Source organism: Aythya marila, assembly GCF_965140915.1.
Source record: "Aythya marila genome assembly, chromosome: 8".
Classification (NCBI taxonomy): domain Eukaryota; kingdom Metazoa; phylum Chordata; class Aves; order Anseriformes; family Anatidae; genus Aythya; species Aythya marila.
Window position 1 is genome coordinate 10,798,430 of NC_139049.1, and position 9,723 is coordinate 10,808,152.

At 41.3% G+C, this 9,723-nt stretch overlaps 1 protein-coding gene across 1 annotated transcript; it reads right to left on the reverse strand.

Annotated features, from left to right (window-relative positions):
- Positions 1 to 7: 7 nt before the first annotated feature.
- LOC309880969 (14 kDa phosphohistidine phosphatase-like) lies at positions 8 to 3,308 on the reverse strand. Its single transcript, XM_082766460.1, has 3 exons — positions 2,934 to 3,308; positions 2,417 to 2,541; positions 8 to 217 (listed from the first exon to the last, which is right to left on the reverse strand). Exons 1-3 carry the CDS (start codon positions 3,061 to 3,063, stop codon positions 125 to 127), a joined length of 348 nt encoding a protein of 115 aa, XP_082622586.1. The 5' UTR covers positions 3,064 to 3,308; the 3' UTR covers positions 8 to 124.
- Positions 3,309 to 9,723: the final 6,415 nt, after the last annotated feature.

Below are 9,723 nucleotides of genomic sequence, written 5' to 3' on the forward strand. Positions count from 1 at the left end.
ATAAATTACAGCAGAGACCAGTTACTCCAGATTTATAACATGCATACAGACGTGTAGTTTTATTGAAATACAACTCAAAAAGTTACCAGTTTTGAACTGCATGTCACATTCGTAAGTAGCCAATTTATTTCTTGTCATCTGACCATGTAATTTCATAATCTGTATACACTTTTTTCAATATCTCTACAGTCACTGAATGATCTGCTTTTCCATAGCCCTGCAAGAAAGAACAAGAGTTTATTAGACAAGTACAGAAAGCAACTCCACAGGACCATTGAGTTCTTGTCAACACAAATTATCCAGTTACGTGGTTTGACACTGCAAGTAGCTCAAGTACAAATTAGAAATAAACATAGGCTCTAAAAGAGTTGCTCTTGCAGTATCAGATTTTATATCAGATTTTATTTTTTTTATTGTCATCTCCAATTCCCTCCGCCCCAATTTGTAGAAAACAAATGAGTCAATCTCCAGTAACAGAAGCTGCACTTTTTTTTTACACCGTAATTTCTCCAGCAGAAAGATTGCTTTAAAATGCTCCCAACCCCTCAACCATAATATTTACTGAATGTTCTTTTTAAATCAGAGTATATTGACCTATTTCAATGTATGAGCATACGAGCATCTGATTTGGCTCAGCTGAAAGAAAACAGAACATGAAGCCATATGTGTGAACATCTGAGTACTATTTTAGCCACCAAAGAAACCACACTTTCCATGTTTTATGTATTTGTAATTTTTCCTTGGTTGGTAATAGCATAATTTTAATTGTGCTTTTTTTTTTTTTTTTTTTTTTTTTGCCACTGAAACTCCAAATTAAGGCAAGGTCAGATGACCCATCTCATTTTTAAGCCTCATTTAAATCACTGATCAGTTTTAGTCCTGCACTGAAATTTAAGAGATGTGGTAGAAAGTGCCTTTTCCTCATCTTGAATGACTGAAGTTATCTATAATTCTGAAATAAATCCAGATTAATAGTTTTTCCCCCTGTCAAAAAGACTTCACTGCACAAGTGTAGTCTGCTGATAAAAAATGTTATTTAGAAGTTACTGTCACTTTCCAGTAATATTTATTAGGAAACATTTAGCTCAGAACACTGAAAATAGTTCAAGATTGCATTATCATACAAAATATACTTATTCATCACTGACTCTGCCTCAGAAGAAACAACTTAAGTAAGCCAGTGTTAAAACTGCACAGGATGAAACTGATGCATTACAAAACCCAAGCTTTTCAAAAATACCAGAACACACAACTATATAAAAAATACTGCAGGTTTATACTTCCAGCTTTACATCACAGATCTATAGATCACTCTTGCTTTGGTAACCACTTTGAAGACACCACTCAGCTTTGCAAATTAACAGGACATCATCTACTTCAAAAGAAGTTTCTCTGATTTTCATAAAACACTAAGATAGTGCTGTTTTTAGAGACTGACAGCAAATCTCCAAGTGAAGAAAAGCATCAAAATAATTAATATACAAACCTATAGCCTACTATTGAGGTCTTCTGAATCTCCATGTCTCTACCAAACAGAAGCCCTCATGGTAGTAAAATTATTTCACCTGGGGCTCATCTGTAAGCCTCAAGGTACCAAAAGCAGAGAAACAAGGTACTTTCCATAGACTTTGGGTTACAAGAGCAAGATCTGATTGCTGCTTCTAACACTAAATTGGCAGCTTATTTAGTAATGCAGGTGTAAAGTCTCATCCAGAATGCAATTATAAAGGGCATCCACAATCAAGAGACCTCGACAGAGTATTACCCACTGCCTTCCCTCAGCACACAGATCTTAAGGAATATTTTTTTTTAACATGTGATTCCAGGTGGCAGGAGTTATCTTGGAACAAAAGCAGCAGTAACATTTAGAAACACTTTAACACATTCAAGGCCCAGCTTTGACTGCTCATCATGTTAAGGTTAGCACATGTGAAGTAGCCATCACTTTCCATAAAAATTTGTATTAACTTAATAGAATCACGTTGGATTTGTCTACATTAAAAGCCTATAATCTTTACTTGCAGTTATTACCACTTAATAAGTCTTTTCACAAAGAAATTTAACTTGCACAGAACAGAAGCGTCCTGCTTTCCAGCCAGCCAACTCTACAGCTGGATCAGGACCCTACAGCTGAAAACATTCCCACTCTGGCTCTAAGCCTGACACATTCTGAGTTAAGAAATGCTAACTTCTACTTTTAGCCTTGATTATAATCATCATTCAGCATTATCTGTTCTTTTTGTTTTGGTCTCCTGCCTTTAAAAACAATGTTTTTCTAACCTACCCCACAAGCAAGCCAGGCAAGTTTCCCAGTTAATGTTTACACTCTGATTTAAAGTGCTGAAAGCCACCGTGCTATAAAACAAAAATCCCAGAACAACAAGAAGATTTGACGGAATACAGGAGAGGCACTTACTGTAGAGAGCCCAAATACCCTAATTTTCTTGTCTTTGCTATTATGATCAATTTTCCCTCCTCCGAGGCACTTGCATTCGTATCCCAGCTTTTCCATTTCAGGATTCACTTTTTCAAATATGTGATCTGCGCAAGGAGAACAGTTAGAGCTATTAGAAGCTGTGCTGTGCATCAAGCACTCTAGAACTCTTATTTTCAGCTATTTTCAACTATTTTTCCTCCCATTTCCTTCGTTTGCCTGTGAGGCAAAGGGCAGTTTCTCTAGATAGGCACAGCCTGCACTTATGTTTATATCACTTGGGGAGCGCGTCGCGCTCAGCTAACGGTTTGTAGGGCTTGGAAATGGCAGCAGAGACCATGGATCATCCCCCACATTTTTTATTTGCCTCCTGAGGGGCTGAGGGAAGGGCTCTCCTTCGCCTGGAAGCCCGCGGCCGCGCTGAGGCAGGCGGCCGGGCGCTGAGGCGGGCGGCGCGGCCCCGCCATGAGTCGCGTCCCCCCCGCTGCCCGTCACCCACTGTGGAACTCGGCCGCCTTGGTGCCCCTCACGATGTGGCGCTGCCCCTCGCCTCCCGGCCGCTGCAGCTGCACCAAGATGTACTTGAAGGTGCCCTCGGGGTCGATCTCCACATCCTGCACCGCTGCCATGGCGGAGCCCGCAGAAGCAGAGCTCCCAACGCGCCCCGCATGGGGTCGCCCCCAGGCGGCGGCGGCTGCCGGGCGCCGTAAGGCAGCGCGGCCGCCCTGCACCAGCAGTTTGTGAGGAAAAATTCTTTCAGATTCGCCCTCGGAGGGCCGAGGGCTGCACTTTTCAACGATCCCCTTCCTTAGCTACTGCTTTTTTGCCCCGTGAGGGGTAAGGAGGCTGTGCCGGGGCTGGCTTCTCTGAAGGAGGGCTCAGTGCTGTGCAGCATAACGCGCACAAGGGCAGACAGCATTGCACTGTGGTTAAAAATAACCTCCTAAAAGCAGGCACCCTAAAGGGTTTTAAAGCTCCGGGGAAAAGCTCCCCTTCCAGGCAGGCTGTGGGACGCCGCCATTTTCCTTCTACCTGCCAGAGCTTTGTTCACCCTCTGCAGAAAAACAGAGGTAAAAAGAAGAGAACTGCAAGCTTCTGTAGGCTGCTGTTCACACATTAGATAAAAGACAAGCCTACCAGCTGTTCATCTCATTTTAATGTGTGCCACCCGAGTTAAGTAAGCACACGGCTTCACTGTAAAGTCACAAGTATCTGGAATAAATTAGATCTGATACCAAACCAAAAGGACATATGTTTTTTCCTTCCCCCCATCAATGGAGCAAAATTTAAAATGTTTTATGAGCAGATAGGTCTAACCTTTGCTATGTTTAGTTAGATAGAAGGAAGTTTAAAAACTCTGTATTACTCAGCCAGCTTCAACTGTAAGAAAATACAGGCTTGTATCTCAAAATGAGGGTGAGAGGACCCTGGTCTGGAGGATGTGTTAGAAGAAGATGAGGTGAAGAACTTACACTGTGCATATGGCTTTGGAGATGTAACCAGCTAAGCAAAATACGTGTGCCTAAGTTGAAGAAGCAACAAGATAAGAAAGCAAAATGGCCCAAGCTTGTACAAGAACTGGGTTCAGCCAGCAAACACAGTGAGGAAGACCATCAGTGAGCACAAGAAGACCCCAAAAGATCACCAGTAGAAACAAATGTGCATGTGTGAGGGACATTTGCATGTTTTAATGACTTCGGGGAGATAATATGAATACATTGATTACTCCTTGGAAATCTAATGAATATGTATATTTTGTTTGCATATAATCTTTGTATTTGAGCAACTCAGCACGTACACTAGGTGCAGTGATCCCTTGTGCACCTCGCGCTGCAATAGAAGAGCACCTGCTTTCTAAAACTCCAAATCGAGCGTTAGAGAGTTTCTTTGACCAGCTTGTACACTATCAGTTTTGGCAACCCAGGTGGGACACAGCTCTTAAGCCTCGACCGTTCCTGGGATCGTGGAGCCTCAGCCAACACTGAGGGTTTCTTGGAGAGGACACTGATCCCCAGACCAAAGAGGCCCTGAGCAAAGACCACTGTTTTGTAAGTACAAAGGCATTCTTTTGGAAAATTTGGGTATCTGCCCATAAGACCCAGCGAAAGCTACGCAGGTTTAGGACAGGGACTGGGATTAGAGTCCCCATTTGGTTTGAGGAAAAAGAGGTTAGAGTCCCCAGCTTGGCTAACTGTTTTGATTTGGTCTCTGAATTTTGGCTGCAGGTGGCAGATGCTAGAGATTTGGGAAAATCATTTGATGCAGCTTGGTTAATTTAACAGAAAAAGAAAGGGAATGCTAGATTGATTGCTGTGCTAGAAGAAACTTATGATCCTTGAAGAGGACCTGGAGGTAGATTTAGAGGGGGTTATCAAGGAAGAGAATATGGTAAAGACTGCTGCGGCCCCCCTACAGGAGGAACTCAGTGTGCCTATTGTAGGAAGGAGGGACACTGGAGATGAATATCCATTACTATATGGGCCCAAGGGATTAAATATTCCTATAACGGCCGTAGAAGCTAGAGAGCTAAGAGGACCAGAGGAAACATCCCCAGCAGAACCTCTGGTTGAAATTAAGCTGGAGGAAGATGAAACTGATAGAGAATGTTTAGTTGATACAGGGGCCACTTACTTGGTTTTAAATACAAGCAAACATGAATTAGAATATGATACTGTAAGAATTACTGGTGTGACAGGAAAGTTGGAAACAAGGCCCTTCTTTAAACCCTTAAAATTTTAAATTGGAAAACAATGGGTAACAACAGTTTTTATATTTGTCAGGTGCACCAAAATCATTAATATGTCAAGACTTATTGGAAAAATTAGTGGCTGAAATAAAGTTTTAAAATGGTGAAGTAGAGGTATTAATTCCTGAATCTAAATTTGCCCAAGCTTCAATGATGTTATTACAGGAGACTGAACAAGGGGAAGGAGAAATCCTGTTTGAATTTGAGGACACAGTGATTCCCATTGCTTGGACAGAAGAAATACCAGGAAGATCAAAGAGGGCTGAACCCATAAGGATAGATCTTAAGCCAGGATCAGCACTGGTAAGATTTGCAGCAATATCACTTAAAATTAGAAGCTAAAATTGGGTTAGTCCCTTTTATATGGACATTTTTAGAATATGGGGTGTTGAGGGAGTGTGAATTTAAGTATAATGCTCCAATTTTACCCATTAAGAAAGTTGATGGGAAATCTTACAGGTTAGTCCAGGATCTGAATGAATCAAATTGGTCAAGATATTCACCCTGTGGTAGTAAATCCATATATGTTATTAACTGCCCTCACTGAAGAACAGGGATGGTTTACAGTTTTAGATTTAAAATATGCCTTTTTCTACATCCCACTTGATTCTGAGAGCCAGGAATTTTTTGCCTTCAAATGGGAGAACCTGGAGATGGGAAGGAAAACTCAATGTACTTTGCAGTATTACCACAAGGATTTAAAAATAGTCCAACAATCTTTGGAGATTAGCTAGCAAAAAATATTAGAATTATGGAGACAACAAAAAGGGAATAAGACAATATGTTGATAATATACTACTAGCTGGCAACCCTTGGGAAGAATGTCTGGAACTGACAATGAAATTTTCTTGGACTCAGTGGGTATCCAGTGTGGAAGGAGAAGGCTCAAATTGCACAAGAAATTGTACAATGTTTAGGGTTTTGAAATCTTAAAGGGACAGTTAAATACTGAAAGGAAGCTACGTGCCAACTCCCAGAAACTCAAAATGTTTATGAATTAAGAGGATTCCTGGGAATGGTGGGATGGTGCCACATGTGGATTACTAATTACAGACCAATGGTGAAACCTTCACATGAATTTTTGGAATTACCAAGGGGCTCCCTTCAGTGGACCAATGAAAGGCTGAGTCAGCTTAAAAGAGCCTTGATGAAAGCCCTGGTTTTAGGGCTGTCTAGTTTAGAAAAGCCTTTTGAACTGTTCACCTATGAAAGGCAGGCTGTAGCCCTCGGTGTCCTGCCCCAACACTTGGGGGAATATAAGCGAGCAGCAGCATACTTTTCCAAGAAAATGGATCCAGTAGCTAAGCAATGACCTGGATGCTCAAAAATTTTTAAGAAGTATTATACTGGCCTTCCAGCTCCAAGTGGATTAGGATTAATGCTATTGCTGACCACCATATGTAAGAAATACAGACTTGTACCTCAAAGTGAGGGCAAGAGGACCCAGGCCTGGAGGACACATCAGTACGTGATGTGAGGAACTTGTGCTGTACATATGGCTTTGGATGCATAACCAGCTAAGCTCAGCACACATGCCTAAATTGAAACAAGAAGATAAGAAAGGAAGATGGCCTGAGCATGTGGAAGAATTGGGTTCAACATGCAAACACAGTGGGGAGGATTGATGACCATCAGCAGAAACAAATGCGTATGTGTGAAGGATATTTGCATGTTTTAATGACTCTTGGGAAATATGAATACACTGATTATTCCTTGGAAATTTAATGAATATGTATACTTTGTTTGCATATAACCTTTGCAGTCGAGCAATTCAGCCCGCACACTAGGTGTGGCGATCCCTTGTGTGCCTGGCACTGCAAGAGAAGAATTCCTGCTTTCTGAAACTCTAAACTGAGTGTTAGAGTTTCTTTGACCAGCTTGTACAGTATCAATATTAACCTATTGATTATTAGGTTTATGTTAACTACAGGGAAAAAAAACATATTTCCTTGCAGTGCTGATATATGGGCATAGTCCTTACTCAGAACAGCAGTACTATGTACATTTTAAAGTCTACAACTTTTAAAAAAGTTTCAGACTACTTCTATAAACAAGTTTCAGCATGACTACACCTTTGAAGTAACATATGAATATATAAAGCTAATAAGTCATTATTAACGTTAACTTTTAGATGTATAGTAGCTTAACTACATAATACAATGAAAGCAACACATTACATAAGCCTGGTTGTTTGGTTCCTAATCAGGGAAGATTACTTACCTGCTTTGTTGGTTGCCTTAAATCTTAACATTTTACTATTTCAGATGCTACCTTTTTAGGTGCAGACTACCATCAATACTGTGAGCAAAAACAAAGCCCTGATAAAATAAGCTAGGCTGCTACCATCTATACCTTAGAGAGTGTAGAGGTGAGGGAGGGCTATAAATAGGAACCCAATCCTACCATCTCAGCTGTCATGCATATTCCAAGTCAGGCAGGGAAAATGACAAAAGCTGTGGCTGGGTGAGGTGCCTTTTAACATCAGGAGACTGAGAGAGTGTTGTAAAGCTGATGTAGTGGCTGCTTAAACTTGTTTTGTTCTGATTAGTCCAATCCACTAGCAAGGCCTCTGTTAGGCTATGGTATTAGTAGCTTTTTAGGCTTGTTTCAGTCAATCTCAAAGCTTTGTTCTTGTTTTGGTAGCTTCTGTACATATAAATTGTTTCTTAATTATTTTGTCTACTATTCTAACATGGTACTTGGTATTCCAGTTTTTCTTTCTGTTGAAGTTAGTGCCTTAGAAGGCTTTGCAGAGATTGCTTGTTTGAATGAACCTCACCTTTCTATTTTTAGCTGGAATAAGATATTTAATTCCCTTGAGCATAGAAGCCTGTTGTACAGTCTTGGCTGTGGAAAGCTTGATTGCCCCATTTCAGCTGTGATACATGGAAGGAGCTAGCAACAAACAATGGTAAAGTTGATGAGCAAAGGCAAGGATGGCAATGGAAATACTTAACACCGTGCTTCCAACAGGCTAAGCTCTCTTAACAAAGAGAATGGGCATCTGGCCTTGACCTGACGTGCGTTTGAGTAGTAACAGGCAAAACTGACCTTTGTTATGTGCTTGTTAATGGTTTTGCCTCTGAAAGCACCCTCCTTGTCCAAAAGTAGTTTCCTATGCCCTGCTGGGGTACCACAGCTTCCTGCTGGCGTCCAGGCCAACAACAAAACCCCCCTGTTGTTGGCGGTAATTTTTAGTGCGTCACTTTGTGGGCCTCAGGAGTAAACAGAGGATGGCATGGGGCAACAGGGGTCTCAGACCAGAGACAGCCTGACTCCTGCAGAGAGGGACTTTCCTTTCGGGGTGGGTGTGCTCATAACTAATTGTGGCACAGAGTTCGGCACTCTTTTCTGAAAAGTGAAGACTTTGTTCTTATTTATTTGGCTAAGTGACATGTGTCTTTACTCTCTTGTCATAAAACCATTGTTCTGAGGAAAAAAAAATAATAAACATCTCAAACTAGATTACAGTAAACCAGTGCGGCAATAATTAAGGTAGTGTAATGGGTATTTTTTGTGTTTAGCTCTAGCCAGACCATAAGAGCAAATGTTGCCAACACTCTTTCTCATCTGGGTTACATGCTGGCTTGTTTTCCATTATGGTTTGCAGGCCTTGGATTGGACCCAAATGACTGTAAAGTGAGGCTGTTCCTGTGTATGTCTTTCCTGTTGTCTCCAAACCCCTGTAAAATTCACCTCTTCACATGCTGGCTTGATTTGGGCCCATATTGCGGTGTATGTTGCGGTAGTTGATTATGTCTTAGTGTGACAGCACGTGAGGTTACGCTGTCATCCTACTGAATCTGGGATATCCAAGCCAATTTACTGGTTCAACTACTACATCTGAACTTGGTTAAGGTTGGTTATATATTCCAGCACATGCAGAGATGGGGAAAAATAAAAAATACTGTGTTTCATGAGTATGGTGTAAAAGCTGAACAGGTAGACAATAGGGACACTGGTAGCGTTCCTGCTGAGGGATTGGGTTCCTGCATATTGAGTGAAATATTTCACGATGGAAACTAATGGCAAAGGACAAACACATTCTTGTCACACTTAATGGCACTCCTGCTGGGCTTTGTGGTGCCACAAAGGCTGCAATGTTTGTGTCTTTCTATAGTAACTCTCTAGAATCATTTTTCTTCCCCAGCTGCCCCAAGGGAAAATTGCTTTGTTCAGGAAACATGGATGGTTACTGAGCACTCTTTCTGAATCTTTTGTCCACAGCTTAATATTTTCTTCTACCACTGACGTGGACAAGCAGTCTTCAAGGAACCGTGGAGGAGTTTACCACTGGTGGGTGCAGCGCCCTCAACTTTGCGCTGGTGTGTTCACCAGCTTAACGCATCCAATACAGCAACTTTATCTCAAGTCTTTATATTCCTTAGCTAGATTGTTACATGTGTGCGTTAAATGGTAGTTTGAAAACAGATATGAGTTCTCAAAAAAAAATTTAAGGTATCCATTTATGTGCTCCTATCGAACCTAACAGCAGAAGAATGCGCTAAAGACCTGCTCAAAAGAGCAAACAACAAAAGAAAGT

What these genes read in the sequence shown, in the direction of transcription:
- LOC309880969 (XM_082766460.1), bottom strand. Translation starts at nt 3,063, where the DNA reads ATGGCAGCGGTGCAGGATGTGGAGATCGACCCCGAGGGCACCTTCAAG. An exon ending in CAAGGCGGCCGAGTTCCACA is followed by an intron (nt 2,542 to 2,933) that starts GTGGGTGACGGG and finishes CTCCTTGCGCAG; the next exon opens with ATCACATATTTGAAAAAGTG. An exon ending in GGGTATTTGGGCTCTCTACA is followed by an intron (nt 218 to 2,416) that starts GTAAGTGCCTCT and finishes TCTTTCTTGCAG; the next exon opens with GGCTATGGAAAAGCAGATCA.